At 37.7% G+C, this 27481-nt stretch overlaps 2 protein-coding genes across 2 annotated transcripts; one reads left to right on the forward strand and one right to left on the reverse strand.

The window, feature by feature from the left end:
* Positions 1 to 4428: 4428 nt before the first annotated feature.
* On the forward strand, positions 4429 to 13536 carry CTSO (cathepsin O). The gene is made up of 8 exons (XM_027635582.1): positions 4429 to 4746; positions 5916 to 6021; positions 7003 to 7136; positions 8281 to 8448; positions 9880 to 10001; positions 10919 to 11082; positions 11529 to 11621; positions 13061 to 13536. The coding sequence occupies exons 1-8, from the start codon at positions 4567 to 4569 to the stop codon at positions 13093 to 13095; spliced, it is 1002 nt and encodes a 333-aa protein (XP_027491383.1). The 5' UTR covers positions 4429 to 4566; the 3' UTR covers positions 13096 to 13536.
* A 550-nt stretch (positions 13537 to 14086) lies between these two features.
* On the reverse strand, positions 14087 to 26788 carry TDO2 (tryptophan 2,3-dioxygenase). The gene is made up of 12 exons (XM_027635581.1): positions 26652 to 26788; positions 26165 to 26270; positions 24950 to 25040; positions 24252 to 24322; positions 22440 to 22567; positions 20705 to 20891; positions 18771 to 18878; positions 17716 to 17827; positions 17541 to 17598; positions 16940 to 17019; positions 16245 to 16335; positions 14087 to 15075 (listed from the first exon to the last, which is right to left on the reverse strand). The coding sequence occupies exons 1-12, from the start codon at positions 26684 to 26686 to the stop codon at positions 14922 to 14924; spliced, it is 1221 nt and encodes a 406-aa protein (XP_027491382.1). The 5' UTR covers positions 26687 to 26788; the 3' UTR covers positions 14087 to 14921.
* Between the last annotated feature and the right edge of the window lie 693 nt (positions 26789 to 27481).

Genomic DNA, 27481 nt, shown 5'->3' on the forward strand with positions numbered 1-27481 from the left:
CCTCCACAGCAACTTTGTTGGTAACACAAAGCTGGGAGGAGTGGCCAATACCCCAGAGCGCTGTGCAACCCTTCAGAAAGATGTCCACAGGCTGGAGGGATGAGCAGGGAAGAACCTTTTGAAGTTCAAAAAAGGCAAAGGCAGGGCTACAGCAACACCACCTATCACCACCTATTTACCCCTTAAATTGGCTTAAGCAGGAACAGATTTCATCCCAAATGCAATTCTCATTTGCTTTGCTTACATTTAAAAATTCTTACCAGTGTAACTATATTAGGAAACAAGATCTCTACCAGGTCTTAAAATAACCAAATCCTTGGACTTATCCTGAAATATTTTTTCCCAACAAATCTTTTTAAGAAAAGGTGCTCAGCTCCATCTGGTGGATTGAGATTATTCCTCTCTGAGGCTGAGGACTGCACAATACAAATGGATTTATTTTCCATGTGTTAAACATCATGTATGCATGCAAAAGGCACAAGTCCAAACTGCTGCTATGTAGATACCAACCAAAGCACTATAAAGTTTTCCCTCCTATCCAAAGGTCTATTAATACATCTTGTTACTGCCCTTAGCAGCAGCAGCACCCATCCTCAGCAGACCTGTCTTCAACTCAGAAGTAATTTATTGTATTTTGCCCTGTTCGCTATGATAATTATAAACAGAGAGGCCATAGAGCACTGAAGCTAGGCTGTCTAACAAGACTCAATTAACTATTTCAAACAGTTATGCAAAAATCACCGGAGGAAGGGAAAAAAAAAAAAAAACCTGACTAGTAAATATTAACATGCTCTTTCAATCTGACCCTGTAATACTATAAAAATTCTCCCACTAATTACACTACTATATTATGACAAATTTTAGATATAAGTGTTTTGCAACTGATGAGAAGCAAATTCTCTTAAGAAAGGAATATCTTCATTTAAAGAAAATATCTTACAATGAGTTTAGAGGTTCCTAAATGTATGTTCATTATTGTTTCTTCCTTTAGCATGCATTCTTTCAGCTTATCAAATACTTCTAATGAATAGCCAGAATGGTTATTAGAGATACGTAAAATTTCATTAAAATATATTTTAAAATAAGCATTGACAATTATAAAATTCTAAATCAGAGTTTCTGAGAAAAAAACCCGAAAACCAACCAACCAACCAAAACAAAACAAAAACCAAAACAACAACAACAAAAAAGCATAAAAAGATTTTCATCACCTGTCTGCTGTGACTAGTGTCACTAATATATGGCTTACCTGTGTCAATGAAGCAATAAGAACTATATCTATAAAGCCTTTAAGAAACCCCAACCAAATGAAAACCCCAGAGCAAACAAACAAAAAAAAAAGCTAATGCCTTTGTACTCTATTTATTTTACAGGTCTGAATCTGGTATTATTTTTACAAGTGTATTTTCTTTTATCTTAAGGAAGCATAGCTAAATTTACACTGGAGTAATTCAAAACAGAGCAAGGACTGCATGCCTACAGACACAGCTCTCTATGTACTTTGGTGTGATTTTGTTCATCTAAGCACAAAGTGCTTTAATAGCATGGTAGTTCACTGGAAAAATAAAGCCTTCTGAAACACTTTGGCTGTCAGTCACCTACTGACTGTTCATTACACTTTATTCTCCCTGAGCCAGTCATCAGACAAGATGCTGACTTTTCTAACACTCTCTTCTCTTGAACAAAATAAATTGACACATCTACTTAGTACGCAGAGGGCAAATCCAGGAGAAAGACACCTTTTCCTCTTGCTATGCTGTACAGAATTTTTAATCCAAATCCATCTGAGATAAATCTGTTTTCCCAAAATAGGATAGGGGGTTTTTGCTCATTTGTTTGAGATTTATTTAATTAAAATAAAAATGAAAGCTGCATAGTTTGCAACTTTGCAGAAGTCCTTTGCTGCCCTCATGTGTTCCGCAGGAAAAGTAACCCCTGAAATCTACATACAAAATAAAACAGCTTCTCCAATCAAGACAACATCTCCTTTTATAAACAGAGCATAGTCCATGGAAATAATAACTGAAAAATAACTGAAAGCTTATCTCGTTGCTCTGTTAAAGCTAAGTTGACTGGTTTGAAATTTAATGACCATATATTAAACATAAGAAAATGTATTCATCTTGACAAAATCATAATTCCCAAGCAACAGATTTCAAGGCCAGCAGGCTAATTTAGTAGAAGCTGATCATGATAGCCTGGTGGAAAATGTGAAAACTTTAATGAAAAGTATGTTTTGAAATAAAACATAATTTCAGTATCTTTCTGCTGCTTACACTGACTGCTAAAGTAACTTCTTTCCCATTCCATTATACTATACCATAGAGAATAAAATCATGCAACTATTGCATTAAGGGTGCTGTTACTTTCACAATCAATACATCCAAAGCTATGGTGACCATATCAAGCTTTCTTTTGACACTCCTGCCAGCCACTATCCTACACTTCTCCCAACGGTCTCAGCGCTCAGAGTTACAGTTTAATGGATTTGGTTTCAGAATTTGGCTGCTGAAGTCCAGACCATCCTTAGAAAGGTTTCACAATTCAGTTCTTATGCTACTGTTTTCATCCTATCTGGTCCCTATGCTGATCCCAGACTTCATTATGTCAATATGAGTTTGTAATAAATTGTAATAACATCTCCTATGCCAATCCTGGGTTTACAATGATAAACCATAACAGAATAATCAATAAAATCTGCTATGTTAACAAGCTCTCTCATACTCTGGCTATAAGACACAAACAGCCCTCCCTATATCAAAATGGGCAGCAGTTCAGACAATTCCCCAACAGCCATTCCATGGGAAGGGGGAAGGCAAAAGCAGAGCTGGATCACGATCATCACAGGTTTGTTCAACCCTGGACACAAGCTATTTGGTGGAATCAAATCATAAACTTTTATTTAGTCAAGAGGTTCCTGAGCTGCCATGACTGTTTTATCATTAATCTACTGGCCACCATAAGAGTGGTGCTAAACATTAAATTCTCTCTTCACTACAGAAGTAAGTAGAATTCCAGGTACAAAGCAGAATAATGATTTTTTTTTTTCTTTTCCTCATAAAGAAAAGGTACCTGCATGATGTGTTCTGCAAACAAACATGAGTTCTCCTTTATCAATGGAGTAGACTGAAAGACATTGTCCTCATCTCATGACTAAAGTGCTGGGTTTTATTCTCCCTTCCCCTAACAGAAAAGAACTCTGGTACTGTAATCTTACTGCAGAAAAGTAAGGGGTTTTGGGGTTTTTTGAGGGTTTTTTGGGTTTTTTTTTGGTAAAATTCCTGTTTAGTTGCTCATTTTAAAGAAAAATAGCAAATGCAGCACAGTTATTTACATACTTCTTCAGTCACATTGGGGAGATACCAGACATCAGTCAAGTACTCAAATTGCTGAAGTACCCCCTCAAACAGGAGTTACTATCCCAGAAAGGAATTAGAAACTAAAGATACACAGATCTCTTGTGTTTCATACAGTATAACCTCTTTTTCATAGCAAGATTATTGAATGCTACATGCTGAAAAAAATGAAAGAACATGTATTGGCACAATTCTACACCTCACCCTTTATAAACTCCAACAAAAGTTTGCTGTTACACAAGATAGGGACAGAAGTAAAAATTTGCACCATGACTCTTAAATCACCCTGAGAAAAGCCTTGTGTTTCCAAGCACAGCACTGCCAGGTTGGCTAACGGCACCACAGGAGAAGGCACCTGTGCTTTCATGTTTTGTTTACAAGCTGATGCAGGGTGGAAAAGCAACAGAGGGAGATGAAACATAGAGCAGATTTAAACATACAAATATCCTACTTATACTGTGTAAAAGTACCCGGTGATGGAAATTAAGAGACGACTATGTTAACTCATACTGGCCTAATGAAGTTTTTAAACACCAAACACTGACCTGCTTGCTCAAGTATCAGCACGACTAATCTTCAAGGAAAGCAATGAACCACCATAAGCAGACACAGGTTTTTCTCCATGTTTTCTTTTAGCATAACCTGATTCATAACTGCAACCCAGATGCTGGGGGCACTGGCTGTGCAGCTCTTCTCTCCCCACCCGTACCTTCCCTTGCTGAAGTCTGTAAATTGTATTCCTGCCGTCCCAAAGAGGCATTAGCTATGCCTTCCCCTTCTTACTGGCAGCCCAGTTTGCAGGTACCAACTAACTTTCGGTGAAGGATTTGCATGAACTTTTAACCAGCAGCTGACTGAACGCTCAGCACCCCCGTCTGCAGCCCTGCAAGCCTCGCGCGCGTTTCCCCGCGGAAAAAAACAAGGCTGGAACCACGAGCTTCGGAAGCTGCCGCTCAGTCCGAGTCGCGTACGGGGTACACGGTACCACACCCGCCGCGTCGGGCGGGTGCTACTCCATGCCCCGCCTCGTCCCGCCCCCCAGGGCGGTGCAGCCCCGGCGGGGGGCGGACCCCGCGTTGGCCTGGGAGCGGGGCGCAGCCTCCGGGCACGGGCTGGGAAGGAGGCAGGGTTCGCCCCTTTTTCCCCCACGGAAACCGACGGGCCGCAGACCCCGCGGGGTGGCGGTGTGCCCGCCGAGTCGCACCCCGCCATGACATGGCGGTCCGTGGGGCTGCTGGCGCTCTTCTGCTGCCAGCTGCGGGCGGGCAGTGCCGCCCTCCCGGCGCCTGCAGCCACCCGGCCCGGGGAGGAGGGCGGCGGCGCCGGTCGGGGCCGCCCTCCGTGGGACAGAGGCGGCCGGGAGCAAGAGGCGGTGGCGGCGGCCCTCCGGGTAGGTGTCCCAGCCCGCTCTTCCACTCGCCATCCGCGCTGCCGGACCGCTGCCGCCGAGCTCCGCCGGAGGAGGAGGGGCGGCGAGTGCCGCTCAGCCGCTGCTGGCGGGGAGGAGGAGGAAAGAGGCCCGGCAGGTTCCTCAGCCCGCAGTGCCGGAACCCCCCCCCCCGCCCCCCGCAGACCTTCGGTGCTTCCCCCAGATCCGCGTCTCCCCAGATCGCTGGCGTTGGGGGCCGTTCTCGCCTTCCCCATGTCGGGCGGCAGGTGCGAGCCGGGCCGTCCGTGCCCGGATGCCAACGGGTGTCACCCCTCCGGCTGCACGGAGCGTGCTGCCACAGCTGTTTCCCAGGGATATGGGGCGACCGGGAGAAGGGGGAAAAGGCAGGCAGGCCCTGCCTGCTCTAGTGCCGCCGTTTTGCCCATCGTTCCAGGCGGGTGCCGGTCTTACGGGGCAGGGGATGGTCGCCAGGCTGAGGTACCAGCCCGATCTGGCTCCCGCCCCAGGTGGTGGCTGCCAGTGTGGTGGAATCGAAGGTGATGCTGCCCGGGATGCACTAGCAGACCACTATTGCCATTGAGGGAGTGCGATGGAGTCGTCATGGAAAACGCAGAAGATGACATGAAATTTTATGTATTTCATGGTGAACTTTGTCAGCAGAAGTTGAAGAGGGTCAGATTGTCCTTGTCCTGTTTTTGTAGTTCAAAACCCCGTTTTTCAGAGATCCAGGATTCCCAATAATATAAAGTTTGGGAGTTTTAATGTCTTTAGACCATTATGCTCTTCTTTTCCTTTATAAAGACTTGAAGCATGGTGGGGTTAATTCTTATCTGAAGGCATTTTTGCATCTCTGAACCACAAGGTTTGTTGTGCTGTGAAGGAAGGGCATCAGATGAGTTTGACCCAACTTGTTCTCAGCTTGCCTGTTTTGTCTGCTTCATATCAATTCCTTGCACTTAACAAGTGCTTTTTCTGGTCTTTCTTGGAGTTGAAATTAGTCTAATGGCTTTCATGTTAGTTTGCTAGGAATATACAGCGAATCTGAGGTAAACAGCTGTCTTGTTATCTAAGTTCATGTTTACTGTTGCTAACCTTTTCTTTTTCTGCTCTTATGGTTTTGTCACTACTGCTAACTTAAAAATGCCCATGATTATTTTTTTTTCCTTCAGGAAAGTGCTAAAAGAATTAGGTTACTGAATTCATCGTCAAAAGATAATACGACTGCTTTCTATGGAATGAATCAGTTTTCTCACCTGTTTCCTGAAGAGTTCAAAGGTACATTTTCTGGTTGCTGCTAATACCTTTTCTGATATTTTTGTTATTCTTTCCCAAAACCTTGTGTCTTTCACATTTACAGATTCTCCCCATGCTGATAGTCAGCTAATTTACAGTGCCTCGTACCCACATCAGTACTTCTGAAGGATGCAACAATCCTCTTCATGTTCTCCAGTATTGCAATGTTGAATTGCTCACAGCCTGAATATGTTTTAGTATACAAAGTTCCATCTTTCCTTCTTTCTTCTCACTGTACCCTAAAGCCTTCTTCAGTTGCATCAGTTTTAAAAGTGGAAGACACACAAGATTCTTGAGTAAGTTCCTATTGCCCATCCCAAGACAAAACTGGCTACTGCCCAAACAGTGCTTGGAGGTCCGTGGTTGTACAGTCACAGCTATGACTTTCCAGAGCAATATAACGTGCTTTATTTTTTTTCCTAGAAAATTTATCTGATGTCTAACCTAATCTTCCCTTCTTGCTGTTCAAGTCTATTACTACATTTTCTATTTATCAGAGGATTTAACTCCTTTTTAAATTTTAAATAATTCAGCAACTTTTTTAGTGAAAAACCAACAGTTAGCGGGTGTTTCAGAATCTTTACCTTATTCTGCTCTTACTTTGCTCTTGTACCTGACTAAAATAAAATAGTATTTTTTAAGTCGGTAAAATGTGAAAATTTTCAAACAAAACTTGTTTTATGGAGTGGTTATTGTTTAACTTTAGAAAATATACACATTTCCTACCCACATTCTCTATATAGAATATTCCTTTTCTTTCTGGAACTATAGGGATATTTACATTCATTGTGGAGTATAATGATTATATTAAAATACATGAATTTTCTCTGGATTTGAAAATGAGATCTAAACTCGCGTTTGTACCTACAGATCAAGGTTACCTCTGTGACTTCTAGTAAAATAGTGGTTTGTGGATTTTTTTTTTTGTTAGTAGATTTATAGATGTTTGTATTCTGTGTTTAGCTATTTACTTAAGAAGCATACCTCACAAACTTCCCAGATACGCAAAAGTGCCAAAGGGAAAGGAAATACCTTTGCCAAAGAAGTTTGACTGGAGGGACAAGAAAGTCATTGCAGAAGTGAGAAATCAGCAAACGGTAAGTCCTCGTGTTTTCCTTTCCTAGTTCTCAAACACTGCTCAGGCACAGTTTCAGGGGGTAGACTGTAGAGCACAATGAAGGTTTTGGAAAGGACCAGCACTGCCTCAGACTCCTTGGAGAGCTGGCACAAGTATGACCAGTTGAACGTACACAAAGTCATATAGCATTTTATGTGAGGTGGGATTAAGACTTAAAAGGATGAGGTGTAAAAATGGTGCTTTTAGGAACTGTGCATTTATAAACTGTGCATAATACATTTTTTTATTTAGTTAATGAAATCTGCAAGTATTTTGCATCATGTGTGTTTTGTATTTTTCTGGAGGGACCAAGGTAAGTTAATACCTGATCTCATCCCCCTCGGTTTACCTGGATGAGTATAGATCCTTTCCTATTGTTCATTCCCGTGATCAAATGCCCTTGACTGGTCAACACCCATATCTTTACCACTGAACACCCCAGGGGATGCATTCGTGATAGACCAGACCCCGCACGACTACAGTTTATCCCAAGATAAAATGGTAAGAAACAAGCTGTTAAATCCCCAGTGTCTTTCCCTTCTGTGCTTCACATTGTGTAACCTGGACCCTGTGAGGAATAAATTCTGCTTCCTATTTAAAGGCCTCAGTTTTAAGAGCCTAGAACTGCAGTATAGATTCTGTGACTGTCTAAGAGTTTTTCTATTATGTTTAATTTGAGTTTACCGTTTCTTAAACTGTAATCTAATACAGTTCTATAAAATTCTACAAAAACTTACTAATGTATTTAAAAAATAATTTCATCCTGAGTCCCAATCCTTCTTTAAGAAAATAGATATCTCACAGTAAAAAGCATCCTCAGACCTATCTTAAAGGACAAAAATCATCAGGAGGGATTCCTTAATGTAAGACAACCACAATGTCGGAATCCTTGAAATAAGACATCCATAATGCATTTCTGGCTTTCAGAGAGCAGTATAGGAGAAAAAACAGTTCAGTATTTTAAATGGATGATTCAATTTCTTTATTATTGCCTTAAAATCAAAGTTCAAGGATGGTGTAGTAAATGAAGAGCATTAGACAACTCTTTTGACTCTTTTTGGCTTTTCATATCAGGCTTCAAAGACAAAAGTGCCTTTTCTTTCTCCTGTTTCCCTTTCTATCAGTGTGGAGGCTGCTGGGCTTTCAGCGTTGTGGGTGGTATAGAGTCTGCCTATGCAATTGAAAGAAACAACCTGGAAGAGCTCAGTGTGCAGCAAGTCATTGACTGCTCATACAATAATTACGGCTGCAATGGGGGATCCACTGTTAGTGCTCTGAGCTGGCTGAACCAGGTTTGGAACTTTTTATAAATCTCAAACCCTTCATTAGCTTTCATATTATCATTCTTGTTTATTGGGAAAAAGTGGGGGGGAAGATGAAGTGTAGAGCTCATCTGATGTGTGTGTACCTTTATATGTGCATATACGTATGTGTGCATGGGTATATGTATGCATATTTATTTAGTCTGGAACTAAGAGAGAATTTGTTTAAGCAGAATTAAAATTTGGTTGGAACTTTATGGTCTGTATATGTTCTTGTGAATGTAACAAATCAGCCCTCAGGGGCTGAAAATAATGTTCCTGAAATCAGCTGGAATTGCAAACATACAGTACCAGTGTAGATGGAGCCATTTATCCATATGTCATTTTGTGGATTTGAGGCACCAGCATCTAGGAAGGATGTTGACATTTTCTGCTTTCAAATTTCTATGGTTTCTGTTGCAAACACTGCAACATTATGTATAAGTGTGGAGAACCTTAAAATAAAATGGACTGTGTTTACCTTTGTTTCACTTGCAACCCAAAACATTGAAAATGGAGACACAGTTTCTACTTCAGTTGTAGCTAACACATTTCATTCACAAAAAACGAAAAACATGTTAATAACCTATGTAAACAGAAACATTTTAATATCTTTGAAATAAAAAGTACTCTCTCAGATTGAATTATAAGGATATGAAAAGAATTCCTTCGTTTTTTGAAGTTTAAAAAAACCCTGGTTTTTCCTTTTTAAGAAACTGTAATTCCTGAAGATTCATATAACCATGGCTAATAACAGTCTAGATAACTTGTCTAAGTTTGTATTTCAGGAATAACAGAGGATACTCATCTTGATTCCTCTGCAGCAAAATTCTGTCTTGCTTGGCAACGGAGGGACCACAAATGAATTAGGCTGGAGAAGTCACTGTCATAAATATACTGTACTGCAGAAGACAAGGAAGGCATAAAAGGCTGATACAATAGCTTTGTTTCTGGACTTTAAACCATTATATAAATGTAATATGTTAGTATGAGGATTTGATGCTAGTAACAGAATCAGACTTTTCAGTATTTTATATAGCTTCTTGGGATATTTGTGCTTCTTGAACTGTCCCAAGGAGAGAATAATTTTGTGTGTGGAAGTCATTTGAAGAGAATGAATAGTCATTCATTGAATATCTCTCTATCTTGAAATTGATGAGATTGCTTATGAGGTTAGTTTAAACCTGAGATGCCTTTTAAATTTTATTCATTATTTAAAGACTTCTGGATCCCTTCAGAAGCTTTCTCAGTGAAAAAGAAAACTAGAGATAGTAAATACCTATTTCACAATATGACACATTTCTAATCTCACCCAGAACACACTGAATTTTGAGTGGTTTATGTCGCCATTTTCAATATGTTTTGAGCTGCATAGTGATAAAATCAAATGCATTAAATTCTTACTCATTTATCTTCTTGCAGACAAGAGTGAAACTTGTGAGAGATTCAGAATACACTTTTAAAGCTCAAACAGGACTGTGCCATTATTTTGATCGCTCAGATTTCGGAGTTTCAATAACAGGATTTGCTGCGTATGACTTCAGGTAGCTATTATTGACTCTTTTAATTTGCTATACTTTTCCTTCTGTGTTCAGCAACTGTGGAGTAAGCTAGAGTGAATAGTGCATTGACCAGGCAAAGGTTATGAGATTGATTGCACCAGTTCTGTAGCTGTGTGCTGGAGAAGGATTAATGCGTTAACATTTTTGAGAGTTAAGGCTTCCCACTACAAATCCACTCAACACTGCCATCACTAAGCCTACTCATATGAGAAACCTTAAGTCTGTGGCTTGAAATTAGCTCTTTTAAATTGGCTGTGTATAAACTGGAGTGTTGAGGCAGTTACAGTTTCTAATGTATGTTTACTGAACATTATACTGCTTTATTATTAGAAACAGTAAATCTTACCTGTAGTAGTTGGAATTTGTTGAAAAAATTAGGAAATATTCAGTTATTTCAGTATTCCTCCATTTACATACCCACGCACATCTTCTCCAGCCCATGACTTTAGAAACAATATTGTCAACTGAATTGTGTGAAGACTTTAGCTTTTTAGGTTTTCGTGTGAAAAAAATGTGCTTCTAATTTTTATCAGTACAGTATAACTGCATACTGAAATTAAAGACAAGAACTGTGACTTTGACTAGGAATTGGGTTACTGCTGTATTTGTAGTGCTCACCATTGCCCACTGACTTGACCCAGAAACCTGCTGCTTTTTAATAGCATTTTATCTTTGGATCTGCACCTTTCCTATCGTTTTTGTGTCCTATATTTGTATTACTGTGTTGCGGTATATGAAATATATAATTGTTGATGTATTTTACATGGCATGTAGAACTCAGAGGGAACAGTTTCATTATTTGATTTTTAATTCATACTTAACAAGGAGATTACCATCTCTCAAATCACTTTAGTGTGCTAACTAAAGTAACTTGGCATTATCCCTCATTCCTTTCACAGCGGTCAAGAAGAAGAAATGATGAGGATGCTTGTTAACTGGGGCCCTTTGGCAGTAACAGTAGATGCAGTTAGCTGGCAGGATTATCTTGGTGGAATCATACAGTATCACTGCTCTAGTGGAAGAGCAAATCATGCTGTTCTTGTGACTGGTTTTGACAGAACAGGTGCGTTTCCATCAACTGAACTTCAACCCAGTAGGTTTTACATGTTTTTCTCTTACTTGCAGCTCTGTCTTCTGTGGGACAGGTGATTAAAATCTAGAACCAGTTGTTCTGTTGAAAGCTGTTTGGTCTGATGTCACATCAGTTCTGGAAATGCAGCCTGATCCCAGTGACTTTGTCACTGCTACTTTAGTTCTGTGGGACTTTGTCCTTGTAAAGTCAAGAACATGGCTATATGTGTCTTTACTCTAGAAGAGCCCATATCCAATCTTTCGATACTGGAATATTAGTTCTGTTTTCTGTTTGAACAACTGGTTTCACTGGCCTGTATCATCAAACCATTGCAAATTATGACATAATAAAATGCTAATTTGCTCTGTAGAGTGTTAGGGGTCTTTTAAGCTTCCCAAATCTCATGTTGTCTCTAGTTCATGAAATGTCTCTTCCAGGTAGTATCCCATACTGGATTGTACAGAACTCTTGGGGGCCTACGTGGGGAATAGATGGCTATGTTCGTGTTAAGATAGGCGGCAATGTCTGTGGTAAGTCTGGCAAAAAATAATTAAGTGGTAAAGGCCACACGCTGGGATGTATCTCTCCATGTAGGTAAGGCTATAATAATATAATAATATAATAGTAATATATATTATGTATATATATTATGTAATAATATAATGTAATAGTAAAGATATAATGGGATCCTCAGAGAGGCAATACAAATCATTGCTATGCTTTAGCATAGCATAGTTAAATGAGTCCAGATGGGAAAATAAATAAAGCGTTACTAGTTCAACCAGGTATTTAAATGATTGAAAAGCACTATGTAGAGGTAAAAATATATAAAGCATAATGAACAGTTAGATTACTATTGTACCTTACCACGTAGAGGTAATGGCATTGTAAAGTATACAGTCATGTGTCATGATTCTAGGTTAGTGCCATTGCTGTACTCCCTGTAGTAAAACAGCTGCTGTCCTTGTCTGGTGGATGCAATTATCTCTGGGCTCAGTTTAGCAAACAAATACAAAAATTGAATCTACCTGTGCTTGGGAAATGTGTCCTGCTTGTGTTTTTTGTTGTAGGACAGAGGTATATCCTTTAAATGCTAGTTCCATCTCCTGCCCTGGTGTTAGCTTATCTTAATGTTCTGCAAATAAAAACAGATAATATTCAGTTTGCCTGCACTCAGTAAAGATCAGAACAATGTATCCAGTCATAGCTTTTTCATGGTGCTGAATCTTTTGTTCTTACTGGTATTGTGTAAAGAAACAATTTTGAAAGGGAAATTTAGAAATAGTGGTAAAGCAAGTCAATTGTAGAGGTGGCAGGGAGAATAGATGTATTATTTTCAAAATCTGTTCTCTCAAAAAGCAGAATCTTTCACATTTTTTGCAGTGTACCACACAAGAACAAACTGGCAAAGGACAGTAGTTGCTCATTTCCCCCACGAATGTTGTCTTCTGATTTAGAACCTCTGACACCACTTTTAAGGGTAGAAGAGCCATTACCATTTGATACCTTCACTGTCTATAGTCAAACTTTGCTTCTAGTGTAGGAATGATGACAACACAAAAAGAGCAGAACACGTTTAAAAGCCTACTTTGTTCTATGATTAGATGTGTATGAGTGTTCAAAAACATGTCTTGTAATGGAGTTTGTGATCTCCAGTTTAGTGAGCTTTCAAAGTTGCATAGCTTCACATTGTCTATATATTGCCAATGCAGGATATCAAGGTTTAGATTGCACCAATGCTGAGTCCTAAAAAAGGATCTAAAATTTTGGACATGAGAGTAGGTTTCAACTACACACAGTGTCAGGCAAGCAAGAAATAAAAGGGCTACAGATGATTCCATGTACCCCCCCTTCCCCCCAGCAATTCACCTGCTGTTGTGACGTGGAGGAGAGATGGCATTATATGAGTAGGAATTCTGGGAAGTCTCCACTTCCAGTATTTATAAAAAAAATTGTAATTCCTTTGCAGGTATCGCAGATACAGTTTCATCAGTTTTTGTTTGACACTTCTCTGGGCCAAAGACCACAAATATCGTTTGGACACATACTGTATTTGAAGATGTATTTCAAAACCACATTTTCTAAAATAAGAAATTGCTATAAGGGCAATTCCTGCTTCTAGGCAGTACAGAAATAGATGGCTGCAGTTTTTAAAAACATTTTTATGTCGAATTTGTGTTGCGTGTCAAATTTCTCACGGAATAAGAAGACTCAGAATCAACTGCAGGGTTACAAAGATGGACTGAAACCTCAAATGTGAACTCTATCCAGAGTTGAATACTATTCCATAGAAAAATCTTAAAAGGAAAGCAGTGGTGGCAAATGAGAAGGAATTTGGATCAAAAAATCAATAGTATAACAGTGTATTTTAAATTATTTGAATATAAAAAGAAGCATGAGTAACAATTTAGAAAGTCAGCAATTACAGAATGCATCAAATCGAGTGAGTGTGAAACTGCAGCTGCAGGCAAATGTAACTAGAACTCACAACCAAATGTGTAATTCTAAAATGCTCTGAGTTTTCCTTCTGCAATGCTTTACCTGTGTCTTTTAAAAAGCCCTACTATGAAAAGTACTGAAGCAATTCTGTAATTTTTGCACTCAATTACTGTACCATGTTAATAGTTTTTTATAAACTTTTTATGAAAAATGCAATGAGTGTTTATAATTGTCTATTGTAATTATTACTGTTTTAGTCCTTCTAATTGTTAATATTTTAAATTAAAGGGAGACCAAGTGAATTAGCCATGTTTCACTAATTCAGGTTCTGCTACTTACTGATTTTACTTGGCTGAAAACTTCAGATTAACAAAATGAAAAGTCTTCTGTACTCTCAGAGTGTTGTGTAGTACGGCCTTCCCTGAGTGGTTTACAAACAACAAACAGCACACTTCCACAACTGGAAAACAACTGCTGTGGTACAGAGAACACACCAGAAATTTAGGCCTATGGTGTGTGTCTTTCCAAATGAAGCATTTAAAAAGACAAGAGTCCATTTACTGAGAAGGCCACACAGCTTTACTGATATTCTATGGCCAAACTTGCCTTTATTTTGTATCAGTTTTATCCTTATTTCAATGATAGTTTGCATAAAAGCCACTTTAAATGTCTGTCATACTGTTGTTTGAACTTTTTGGTTGCTGTAGAAGAAGACTTAACAAAAGATGAGCTTTAATACTGCTTTATTTGAAGTGCAAAGTAAGTACTTATATCTGCTATTCTTAACAGTAAGTGTTTCTACAGAAGGGATTTACGTTCACATGTAACCCATATGTAGCAACATGATTGTTGATGTATGTATACGTTCAGGATGCTGCAGTTCCTATAGATTCCGGACTTACTTTTTAAATACAGCTTTTGAAACTCCTAACCCAAAATTCCTTTTGAAATTGCAGTAGAGCTCAGAAACTGATATTCCTCTGAAGATGATGAGACTGATTATATCCTCAACCAGACATAAATTAGTAACAGCCATTAGGCAAACAAACAAATACAAAAATATGTACAAATAAGTCAGGTCATTATAATTCCATATAATTTGCTCTCTCTCTCTAGGTGTAGATTTTAAGAAGCCAACTAAGAGTTACATTGGTCATTGAGTTGGATTGGGGTATCATTTTAGTCTTAGTATAGGCTAACTCAATAGAAATTATTTTTTCTACAAACAGTTAAATTTCTTCCACAAGCCGATCATACTATTCACATAGCTGTCATACATAAATACATATTTAGACTCGTACACTCCATGAGAATAGCTGTTGTTTGAGGGGTAGCACCACTCAAGGTGAAAGTCATGAAGTTCTTTACAGGAACTAGTCTAGAAAAGCAGTCTAGTCAGAGTCGTCGCTGCTGAAATAGGAACTATCACAATATTCTGCCATGTAAAGGAATTTATGAATGGTTGGGTTCATCTTTGGTATCCAGTGTCTTGGCACTAGAAATGTTGAAAGATTGAACAAATCCACAAATACCTTGTATCTGTCACTGAAAAAGACAATTGGAATAATAAATACATCGGCATAAGAAGACCATAATTTCTAAATCCTCAGCAATTATTCCATCTCATTAATTTAAATAAGGTTTCTGCACTAACCCTCCTGAATATTGCAGAGCAAGAATACAAACCTAACTGTTTCTGGGGCATAGCAGATTAGGCTTAAAAAGGGAGTGGTGTTGCTATAGTCATGTCTTTCTTCTGAAATTGCAGAGTACATAGGGTATAATCTCCAGACCTTCACTCTTGTGGTAGATACGTAGTAGTATTTATCTAGGAACAGTGTTAACCTGAAATTAAGGAAGACTGGGAAGGCTTTCTAAAAAAGACAGTGGACCTTCAATCCTCAAATTCAGTTCAACCATCTGCTTTCTACTCTTACCCTCTTTTACAACGGTGGTGATGGTGATTGTTGCCCACAGCCATACATAGTAGTCAGCGACTATGTACAGTTTCTCTTTGAAAACAAACCTCAAGATCTTCTTATAAGGAGGTCTAAATATCTTTGTGCTTTTTTACATAATGTTGTTCAGGACTGTCAGAACAATTGCAGCTAGAAGGCTTGAATTTTGTGTACAAAAAGTTCTACTCATTCAGAGAGTTCTGTCCTCAGACCACAACCATCCCTTTTAAGTTTCTGCTTCATCTAACAGAAGGAAACGTTTCTGATCATTGCCTACACAGCTTGAGAGTATTAATTACTATTGGCTAAGATTATATTCAATCCCAAATTGAAGTGCCTCAGGTTGTGCAATTAGTGGTCACACTAAGGAATAAAGAAACTCATCAGTTGCACAGTAGACGGGACTCATTTCCAGCCTGTGTCACCTCATTAACTTGTGCTATGTGGCACACAAAGTAGATAAGACAGGGTTAATACTATTTGCTATCACAGTAACATCTGGATCCCTTGACTGAGAATTATACATGGCACTTCGCATGAGTGATCAAAAGGAGGTTTTTTTGGCCCAGAGGGCTTGGAATTTATATATGTCAACCTGATAAATAAACGTACAACAACCAGGAGGCGATGGTAGAGTCCCAGACGAGAAGCAGCAGCCCTTTGGACTCCAATGAACTGTCTGAAATATGTCTCCTAGCATTAGAGGTTTTATGAACTGTATTGTTGCAGGTAACGGGGGAAACACATTATTCTTACCTCACTGTTGAGCGCAAATAGTGGTAGCCTGATGAGCCTCCGGTGCCAGCCTTGCTGCCAATCATTCTGTGCACCAAGCAGACATGATTATCTGAGTGATACAAAAGAAGAAAATGGCATGTATCTAAACACTCAATTTATGTTCAGTGTTTAGATATAACCGAAGAGTCATGACAAGATGCCTCCCTGAAATATTAAAGGGTACACAGAGATCTTTACAGAGATACAGAACTACTAGGTTTTGAGAAATTTAGGAGTTAAATCTGCCACTCATCAGTCAACTAATTCAAAATTATTGTTAATTCAGAATGAACACTCTAATTTTTATACATTATTATGCCCTGATTATACAGAATTAATACATTCACTTATGTGTGTCTAGATAGGGAAGGAGCAGAAGGAATGTTTTCATATTAAGAGACATCATGATGACATTTGGAAAATATATACCTGTCCCTTAAATAAAAGAATTCACCTAACTTATAGCAGGTCATAGAAATGACAGCTATACCTCTGTATCTAATTATCACAGAAACAGCTCTTAATCTTTCCTTTTGGCTGAAGTACAAACAAAAAAAATCATGCGTAAAGCATTAACTCCAAAGCTCGATTCTAAGACTGGGTATAACTGAGAGACAGAAAAATTTACTTGCATCTGAAAGAGGGAGTGTCACAGTCAAAAAAGTGTAACTTACATCTCCATTTGGTCATGAGTACATCGAGATCCATAAGGGAGGTAAGAAGCTGAAAGGGAACCTGGAAACGAGGCTCCTCTCTTGGAAAATGAAAGAGAAGACAGTGAGACTTGTTGGCCTGTACTGTATTTTTCAAAGAAGCACTTCACTGGTGCTTAGTGACTTTACATATATTTTTCCTAAATTAGTATTGAAATGTTAATGGATATTTTAACAAATGCTTCTGCCACCTACGACTTAATCTACACCTTTTCCCTCCTACTTGGAAAAGTACTCCAAATCTTTCTAGGACAGGTAGAACAGTTTAAACAAGGCATTTTCTAGTTACTGTCTGAGGAGCACCATCTGGTCAGACACAAACCAGACACCCAGAGGGGACACATAACCTCCATCCATGAAGACATTCAAAACTCAGCTGGACCCGGCCCTGAGCAGCCTGATCTGACTTTCTAGTTGTGTCTAACAAATTAGGGTTTCTGTGGAGGATTGGATTAGATTACTTTCCAAGGCCTGTTCCAACCTATATAAATCTGTGCTGGTGTTCTTAATCTTCCCTTCTCCTCCTGCCTAAAAGCATTAAAGATATATCTTCCAGCATTACCTGTAGAAGTAGATCATTAAGGCCCCTTTCAGTGCTTTGTAAGACAGTCGTCTTTCTCCTGCAAAATACAAATGTCCTTGGTTTGTTATTGATTCTCCTGCAAATTTAATGCTATTATGTGATTATATATATCATGTATAAAACTTACAAATTTACGTAAAATATTACAATCTACCTTTACTGAGGAGATGTTCATGGCGTTTTTCATCAAATAATGAAAGTAGTACATCTCTCTGTTTTTGGAATTCGGACAATAAGTCATCCTTTTCTTCTGATTCTGTTTTGGCCTTTGATTTTAAAACAAAAACACATTTTAGAATTCAACAGGGAAAATTAAGCACTTGAACGATTCATTATCCAACTTTTATTTTCATCATAAATACTCTGAAGTTGGCATCTTAGATGTAAGAACTGTATTTTCAAACAAGATACATGAATCACTGACCTTTAAAAAGTGCAATTACCACAAAATATACAATTAAATATATGCCAATACAATTCAGATGACTGAATGTCCAAACAAACTTGTATCACATTAATTTTGGTCTAGAGGCCTTAAAAACATTTAATCTTAATTTTTTTGAAGTCTGATTTATTTTGTTTTCAAGGTAAAAAGAAGACATCCTTGCACAGCTTTGGGTAAGAAAAGTGTATATGGAAAAGTTTAGGTAAATTAGAAAGTTATAAACAGATATTCTCAGGAAATTGATTAGTTCTTATGATTTTTTTTTCATTAAAAATGTACTTAAAGCTAAAGGTCCTAAAATATTCAGGGATTTTCTGGTGCTTATGTGCCAGTGTAATTCAAATGATCATAGCAGCCAATTGCCCAAGAAATGGGCTGTTTATAGTGACATTCCATACTCACAGCTAAGGGCCCAAACTTTGTGTATACTCTGGACTGTAGATGCAAGTACTAACTAAAGGTGAAGTTGTAGTTTCAGTAAAATCAACTCTGGCCCTTCCGTTGATACTAACCCATCTCTTTTGCAATCAAAATAATCCATATATCTCATGCTTTAAATGGTCTTAGATGTCAAATTACAAAACTATTTCAATTTCATGAAGAATTTGCAATTTTTTTCTGCTTCTTGCAGATAGAGACTGATGAAGATTAAGTGAAGTGAGTGAGAGACTGTAAGTGGGCCAAAAATCAAATTTATGACGGAATGTTATTTTGCCAGCTGTCTTTGGTTATAGCTAGTTCAATAGTACACATATACCATATACCTGTATCAAGGCAAATTCCTCTTCTAGACCCTTTAAAATATTCACTTCGAATTGTCCCCAGAAATCAAATCCTTCTGCTTCAAGTCCCGGAGTTCTTTCCAGCCATGCCTTTAATAATAATAATAACAGTAACAATTATGATAATGGTGTGTTTAATCAATAACAATGCAAGCTCATTACCCTAGAATTACAAGTTATACCATCATAAATTTTACTTCTTCAGTTGTTCCAGTTTAATATCCTTTAGAAGTGCTTATTGCTGGAGTAGGCACGTATGATGACTTATACCTGCATAATGGTGCCGTACACAACCCCCCACAGGTTCCAGATTAAATGACCAGTGTTAGAAGACAAAAGTTGTCTCATTCTAAGGGTATATTTGAAAAAAACTCCCATGTACATACAGGAAAACAATCTTATTCCACATATATATAGGATAATTGTAATGAAAAATCTCAGAAGGAAGATATAAAACCATCTGTAAAACCAGCTTTTATCATGTCAGATAGGCTGAATACTGATCAAGCCATCTGTCATTAACCTAAACCACAATATGTGGTGATACAAGCTAGAAATGTACTTGACAGTTTGCAAAGCTTTCTCTTTGGTTTCTTTTTAATAATGGAAATTAAATTAGGAGGAAAAATAGGAATCCTTATGGTCGAATTCCCTTTAGAGACCACTTAATTTTCCTCCTTCTCATCTGAAAGATACAAGAGCATGATATCTAAGTTAATGAAGAAAAGATAAACAAATTTAAATGTTCTATATCGGTATTAGTAGACAGACAGGGCTAATAAAGTGGATGATAGTTTTTGTGGTTTATACTACATTTTTCTTTAAAAAGTTATCATAGAATCATAGAATCATTAAGGTTGGAAAAGACCCATAAGATCATCTAGTACAGCTATTACCCACCACTGTCAATTTTACCACTAAAACCATGTCCCCAAGTACCACACCTACACATCTTTTTAAATACCTCCAGATATAGTGACTCAACCACTTCCCTGGGAAGCCTGTTCTAGTTCTTGAAAACCCTTTGGTGAAGAAGTGTTTCCTAATATCCAGTTTAAACCTCCCCTGGCACAACTTGAGGTTGTTTCCTCTTGTCCTGTTGCTTGTTACCTGGGAGAAGAGATCAACCCCCATCTTGCTACAACCTCCTTTCAGGCAGTTGTAGAGATTGATAAGATCCTCTCTGAGCCTCCTTTTCTCTGGGTTAAACAACTCCAACTCCTTCAGCTGCTTCTCATAAGAGTTGTACTCCAGACCCTTCACTAACCTTGTTGACCTTCTCTGAACATGCTCCAGAACTTCAACGTCTTTCCTGTAGTGAGGGACCCAAAACTGAACACAGAATTCAAGCTGTGACCTCACCAGCGCCGAGTACAGAGATCACTGCTCTGGTCCTGCTGGCCACACTATTGCTGATACAAGCCAGGATGCCGTTGGCCCTCTTGGCCACCATTATGTGATTTTGTGTATGAAAATGACGAGGGAGTTGGAGAAATTACTGTGAGTCATTTGTAACTCTGAGACCATGTCATTAAATCAAGGTAAGTGATTTTAACCTCTCTAATAGCCAGCACTAACAGTGGAAATATTTTTAAAGTTTTTTTCTCAAAAGGTCTTACAGTCATAAAAAACAATGCAAATGAAACAATATATTTACATTCTTAGTTGGCATTTCCACAGTGCAATTTACAAGTTTAGCAGTCAGAATTTTCAGATGAAAGAAAATGCTGTGAAAAGTCAGTTGGTTTACTAATGACTAACTCTCATACAAATATTGATAAAAATCCAAAACACAATTGACAGGGAAATTGCCAGTATACTTTCTTCTCTTAAGAAGAATTTGGCACTGACACCAATGAAGGACATTCTTAGGAGATGAGGGAAAATGAAGCAAGGTCTAAGACAGACATTGTTACCTCCACAAGTTGCAGTAGTGTTGGTTCTTGCTCTGATTTAAGCAGTAATTCATAATCCTGTCCCTTGAAGTTATCACGATAATGCCTTCTGTTATAAGGGACTCTCAGATTTTGGGGAACTCCAATTTTGTTCTCTAGCAAGCGAAACTGCAGGCTCTGAAAACCTGAGGCTGGGCTTAGGTGGTATCTTTGGGAATAGAAGAAAAGAAGATACAAAAATGCAGTATATAATTTGACAATGATGGGTTTCTCTTCTCAAAAAAACAAAACCAACCACAAACCAACAAAAAAAGCCCCAAACCAACCATATTTCACCTTTAAAGAACATCAAACAGCTATATGAACATTTTTATATGACTGCAATTAAGAAAAGGAAAAAGCTATTTTAATGCAACGACAAGGTACATATAACTTAATCACATTTTCTAGTTATATATTGTTTGTGCATACAGAGCTACATTCACATGCTTATGCTTGCATTGTGTTTTAAAGTGGCAGCTTTGTGCATGTGATGTACAGGAGGAAACATTAGTAAATATTCTCTTTCCAAACAGAATAAGCAGCTTCACCCCAAATAGATATTACAAAAATTTCCACAGCAATATGTGAACAATGAATGCATTTTAAATAGGCTTGTTACTTAGGATAATTCCTATATATTGGTATATATAATATATATGTGCAATATTATATTTTGCCTTATTCTATACAATAGAATTAGTGGGTTTTGTTTGAGGGATTAATTAAGGGCATTCTCTCAGAGTTGAATTGTCTGTGTTGAAAAAAATTACTAATAAAAGTAGCTTGAAATCCCACATTGCTAGATAATTGTAAAGCATTTTGAACACCTAGACAATTACAGATGTTTCAAACTTCCAAGAGAAGCAAAATTTTAGTTTTCTGGCTATTTTAATTTGGGAACATTAAAAGACAGAAAGGAAAGGGTACTAAAACAGTGTAGAAGTGAATGGGATGCTGGATGGCACTGAGGTCAGGAGTCAGACAGGTCAGTGACAGAAGCAGAAGAACAGGAAGGCAAACAGTGGATGAAGCTGTCACACGTGGTAGTGTGGTAGAAGGACCCAGATGAAGTGAGGGAAGACACAGAAATGCCATGGGAGCAATGAGACGAGCCAAAGGATCCCAAAGAAAGCCTGGGCAGAAAGCAGAAGAGCTACCAACCATCCAGCCCAGCAAGATTGGGCAGCAGAAGTTATTACGGAAAAAGGAGAAGGAACAGCAAAGCTTTCTTCAGCCACTTGAAGCTTCCAGCTCTGTAGACCCACTGAAAACATGAAGGAAGGAAACAGTATGCAAACCAAGACCTTGAAAAACCTGTTTTATAATCTACAGAGAGTGCATTTCTTTCACCCAAGCACTTCTATGATTTACCATAGAAAAAGATTGCAACTGTGTAGCACCAAGTTTCAAGTAAATTGTTAACAGAACCATGAGCTATTTCTATTGTTTGAACTTTTGACTCTGAAACCATTCAGCAGCATCCTACACATAAGCATCAACTATTCATTTGTACTCCTTTGCAGAACATGTTGGACTCACACTCAATTTCTTAATTGACCTTAATTGACACTTTAATATCATGTTTGTCCCTCTAAGGTATGCTCCCACCTTGCTGAATGACGATGCTGTCAGCACACATCCAAAATTCACAATCAGTTCTAAAGATAGGAATTACCAGCTAGTGGATTACTGTGGAAGAATAGTAAGTATTTACCTGAAATCAAAGAAGTCCAGTGGAGTCATAGTTTCTAAAACTGCGAATTGTTCCACAAGTAATTTCAGAATCAATGAAATTCTATTCATTCTAGTAATAACCTTCAGCATGTTCCTCTCATCTCTTACCTGTAGAAAAAAGAAAGATCATAACCAGACAGAATGGTGTTTTCTCTAGGTCCTACCAAGTTATTTCACATCTTTTCACTGTTGTACATCACTTTAGTTCCCAAGTCCTTCCCACATGAAATCCATAGCTGCAGAATCTCATGTAGAATAAAGCACTCTGTTTTTAACTGAAATTGAAACTACAATTTTCAAAGATTGAAATCTTTGAATTTTTTTCTGACAGATGATACAAGTAGGCCAAACGTATAAGAATTTTTTCTTTTCTATGTTTTTGACTGAAATAGAAGTAAAATAATTTAAATTCTAGACCAAAATAATATCATTATAATTTCCAATAACTACAATATTAATATGATATAATATGATAATTATATTATGCTTTCTGTTACAATTACTTTCATAATAATTTCTATTATTGTGAAGGAACAAGTCATAAATCAGTTGTGGAAATTACTTAAAAGTTGAGAAGCAGAAAAATCTGAGAGGTACGTCAGGAGAGCACATCTAAAACATGTTTATCAGAAATGTGCATTAGCAAGCAGAGAAGAACAGAGAAGAACTACTTCTAGTGGGAAATGCAAAATACTAAATGGAAAACGCAGAACTTTTATAGCTAAGTTGAATACTTTGCCTGCAGAAGAGTCTGCTAAAATATCTTTTAGTTTCAGTGGGATTAAACTTCTCTCTAACATCTGAGTATGCAACCAGGAAATATCAAACTACAAAAATGGCAGATGATAATAATTTCCCTAATTGCCTGGCTGTGTACTTGACCTTAACACTGGCATTTCAAATTCTGATTAGAAGCAAGGTTTCATTTTTCCCAAAACTAAATAACAAAAAATTGTTCTATTTAAGAACTGATTTGAACCAATTATAATTTGATATAATGTTAAACTAAAAAGCCAACAAAATAATGAATGCGGAGGACAACAGAGATCATTTTCTTCTTTCAGCCTGGTCTAATTTGTAGACACATGCTCATGAGGTACTCAAGGTATTTCTCAAATTGCATGCAGTCAGCCTTTTTCTGTGGATGTAGTATCAAATCAAGAGTTTTCCATTGTTACCTGTTGTTATAAGCTTAAGTGTTCGGCTTTAGACAAATGTTTAGAGATGTTCAAAATATTACTGTTACATTTGTCATTTTCAGAAATTCTCACACAATGTGATTTTGATTCTTGCTTTTCTGTTGTATTTAATATTACACAACTACCAAAAGAGTTTTCTTTCCCACAGCAGATATTGGACAGAAGGATACTATATGTAAATTTGAAAAACTGAGCGAAGGCAGATGCGACTTTTCATCATAAAAATAACTGTGAGCCCTCTGGTTTTCCATTCTGCCTTTGAGCCTGGTTTTTCTGCAGTAGCATATTTCCAAGTTAAGTTTCTCCTGTTGCCCAGTACTAGTAGGAGAGCATTATGAGAGCATTTTGGCCAATGAAATTGGTCTTGGAGGATGATCTATGCAAAAGGCATACTTCAGAGGGAAATAAGATTTTGCTGATCAAAAATCTCTACTATCCAGATATAAGAGCCACTCAGCCAAATATTATTGGCATCATTTTTTGATGCTATTTTTGAAAAGAGAACATGAACATGGTGCTTTAGTAAACCCAAATATATCAGGCCGAAAGGCAGGGCTGAATTTTCCCCAAATTAATATTTGCTTTTAACTTACGTGGCCATTTTGAAAGATCACTCGCACAGAGTCCATTTCCCACAAAATCTGCTTAAACCAAAGTTCATATGCTACAACAAGAAAGGCACCATTAGCATCAGCTTTGAGGCTACTTGTTTTTTCTTCCTAGCTCTGAGAAAGTGAAATTCTTGTATTTTGATTTGAAATTAATAGCTTACACTTACCCTGCTAGCATACAAAAAGATGTTGACACACAAACTTATTACCTGTTACAGTATGCTGTCCTTTACTTGAAGTATTACACAAAATAATGTAGAGTCAAGAATGCTGACAGAATTTTTTAAAACATGTTTTACACATCAGATATTTGTTGTACAGAATGTTCATTACAAAAGGAGCAAAGAGAAAATCCAGATCTGGTACTCCAGTAAAAGCTAACTCCAGAGCTGCTTACAATCTACATGTTTCCTGTCAGTAACAGGAAAATATCATCAGGCCAGAGCCTGCAAAACAGGTAGATATGAGCAGTTAGGGAGTCCCTAACCAGTATGTTGACTTCTAGACAGATTCTAAATGGTTAAAACTGGATTGAAGTTTCAGAGAAGGCACAAGACCACACACAAAATTTGCCTACAATAGACTGCATAGCAAACAAACTGTGTATTGCATGTTTCAGCAACAAATAACTCCCTGTAGCAAAAATGTCACTAAACCCCCACTGAACTCCTCCCACTTACCTTGATGCGTCACAATGAAAAGATGCTCATCATGGATTTTTTTCCCATTCTTCTCACTCTCAAGTTCTTGAGCATTCAATATCTTGTTCAGCTTAAAAATAATAATAAAAAAGACTGTTCTGTAAAACTCTCGATTCTACTACGAGAAATGGTAGTTCAACTGTGTACAGCTAATATTTAAGGATAATATTTTTAAAAACTATACCTATAGACCTCACATTCTAGGTTATATGAGAAGCTAGACTAAACGGTCTCAGGTATGACTTTTAAGGGTATTTTTAATTATTTAAAAACAAACAAACAAACAAAACCCCAAAACCAAAATAACAACAACAGCAGCAAAACAAACTAAAAACAAACAAACAAAACCAGCATGTTTTCCAGATCTTACATGTATACTGTCATGTTCAATGAAAATGGAGTTTCTACAGTAAAATTTCATGTAGACATACAGGAATATCTGCATAAGAACTCTGATTTGAGCCTGTACTAGACATTTCAGTTCTGAGATTACTATTTTTTTTTAACTGAGTCAAATTTACAATCCAATTATAGTTGTCTAAAAAGAAATGTTTGCAAGATTCCATACAGTAGAAAAAATGTCAACAGATTAGTTAACAAGCACAAAGTAATTCCTCTCACTTTAGTTTGTGCTGTCACAAAAAGAAAAAAAATCTAGATTCTTTTATTGCCTATGACATTTTATTTTTACTTATTTCTTAATTACTTCTAGTTTTTGCAGGTCTTGGTTGGGTTTGGGATTTTTTATCCCCCCTGGTAATCATCCTATCTCCTAGATTTCTGGCATATATTTTTTCAGCCAGATGTTCTGGGCTTCCATGAAATAATTCAAGGAAATTGCACAGAGCCTGTTGACATGGAGAAATTGCCAGATAGTCATTGTCAGACCTAAGAAAGGATTTTGTGGTGCACCACTTTACAGTTTAGGTTTACCAATATGAATAACTCCCCACCAAACCGCTCAAAACACTCATCTTCCTCCTAGTTTGAGAAGCCTTCCCACAGTCCATCTGCACCATTCCAGTTGAGACAGGCATCTGTGCCTGTTACTACACATGGAGAGCTCATATAGATGAAGGGAACTTGGAGACCTGTTTTAGTGACTGTCTGACTGCTGGGAGAAGTGTCAATCACAGGTCCTGCCTCAAATCATAAGAGTAACCAGGACAGCAAACAAGAAATCCTTAAACTTACTTGTAGGTATTCTCCATAAATAAGTCCACCTTTGCTGGCTTTATTTATTCCTTCTTGTGATTTGTCTTCATTTTCATCTTCCAAAGATAGCTTGTTAAAATTAAATCTAAGAGGAAAATTAAGTAAATATGTAATGTCATTTAATTAAAGAACTATTAATATACCTCCCTTTTTACTAACAGATGCATCTGTTAGTAAACATTCAAACAATTCTTTATTTTGAGAAACAGAACAAGTAAAGCAGGCTTTTGAGAAAAATAGTACGCCTGAAATTCCTTGTCACAGTAACAGCCTGTAGCATTACATCTAGTTCATCAAATAACAAGTGCTCAGACAAGTCCTTGTATGATCTCTTTTCATTTAGCAAGAGCTACAACTGTCTATTTGCTGCTAACAAGTAATTTCTCTCTGAGCTTTCATATTTTGCATTAACGCTGTATCATTAGAACTGAATTTTTGAAGCAAAATGCAGAGAGGAAGGACTCACAGGTAATTCTTCCCCGCGAAGGGGCAACCACTCATGATTCCAGGATCCAAACAGACTAAGCTGTACACCAGGGAATATACTCCGTTGATATTCCCAAATCTGCTGCTGCTGCCTTATATGTAACCTTATCTCTCTGCCTAGGCCAACCCCCAAATTCCCCTCCTTGGCCCTCAGCCCATCCCCACTATTCAATAATTACAGAAACTATCACAGCACAAAGGTCAATAAGTTCATGTGTTGTTGGCTCGCCAGGGTTGTGGGGTTTTTTCAACCAATTAAAAAAGGAATGGCTGGCATGCTTGTTTTGTCCTATGGCACATGCTTTTTACTGCAAGGTCTCCACCAGTTGCTTCTTTGGAAATTGGTGTAACGAGTAAGTCAATGAGACATCTGTGTGTGAGAAAAAGGCAATATTTTATAAATACAGAAATTGTTAAAGTAGGTTTTCAACTCTCAGCCTCTTGTATCAAGATACTTTTAAATTTAAAAAATCAAACTTATGGAGGATAATTTGAGGGGAAGAGGAATCATATTCTTAGGGCACACTGAGTAGTTCTTATTCAAAGAGGTTTCAAGTAATACACATACTTTCAAAGAATGCACACAGATTAAGTAAAAAACGAAAAAGCAATCATGTATATGTTATACTGGTTTTTCAGTGGCTTAATTCATAACAATTTCTTAATTTTATCTCCTCACGCAAAAGTTTTGCTCTCATTTATTGACGAATGTTACTCAATTCTATTTATTCATCAGCTTAACACACAATGAAGTAACATGTAACTAGTATGCACTTCTTTCCTGCCTGCCAGCCCTTTCCAAAAAAAAGG

The sequence above is a fragment of the Corapipo altera genome, unplaced genomic scaffold (assembly GCF_003945725.1).
Source record: "Corapipo altera isolate COAL_440 unplaced genomic scaffold, ASM394572v1 22b, whole genome shotgun sequence".
Lineage (NCBI taxonomy): Eukaryota > Metazoa > Chordata > Aves > Passeriformes > Pipridae > Corapipo > Corapipo altera.

What these genes read in the sequence shown, in the direction of transcription:
- TDO2 (XM_027635581.1), bottom strand. Translation starts at nt 26,686, where the DNA reads ATGAGTGGTTGCCCCTTCGCGGGGAAGAATTACCT. An exon ending in CACTACTGCAACTTGTGGAG is followed by an intron (nt 18,879 to 20,704) that starts GTAACAATGTCT and finishes TTATTATTAAAG; the next exon opens with GCATGGCTGGAAAGAACTCC. An exon ending in TATTTGCGCTCAACAGTGAG is followed by an intron (nt 15,076 to 16,244) that starts GTAAGAATAATG and finishes TGTCTTTTTCAG; the next exon opens with TGACAGATACAAGGTATTTG.
- CTSO (XM_027635582.1), top strand. Translation starts at nt 4,567, where the DNA reads ATGACATGGCGGTCCGTGGGGCTGCTGGCGCTCTTCTGCTGCCAGCTG. An exon ending in CGGTGGCGGCGGCCCTCCGG is followed by an intron (nt 4,747 to 5,915) that starts GTAGGTGTCCCA and finishes TTTTTCCTTCAG; the next exon opens with GAAAGTGCTAAAAGAATTAG. An exon ending in TTTGCTGCGTATGACTTCAG is followed by an intron (nt 10,002 to 10,918) that starts GTAGCTATTATT and finishes TTCCTTTCACAG; the next exon opens with CGGTCAAGAAGAAGAAATGA.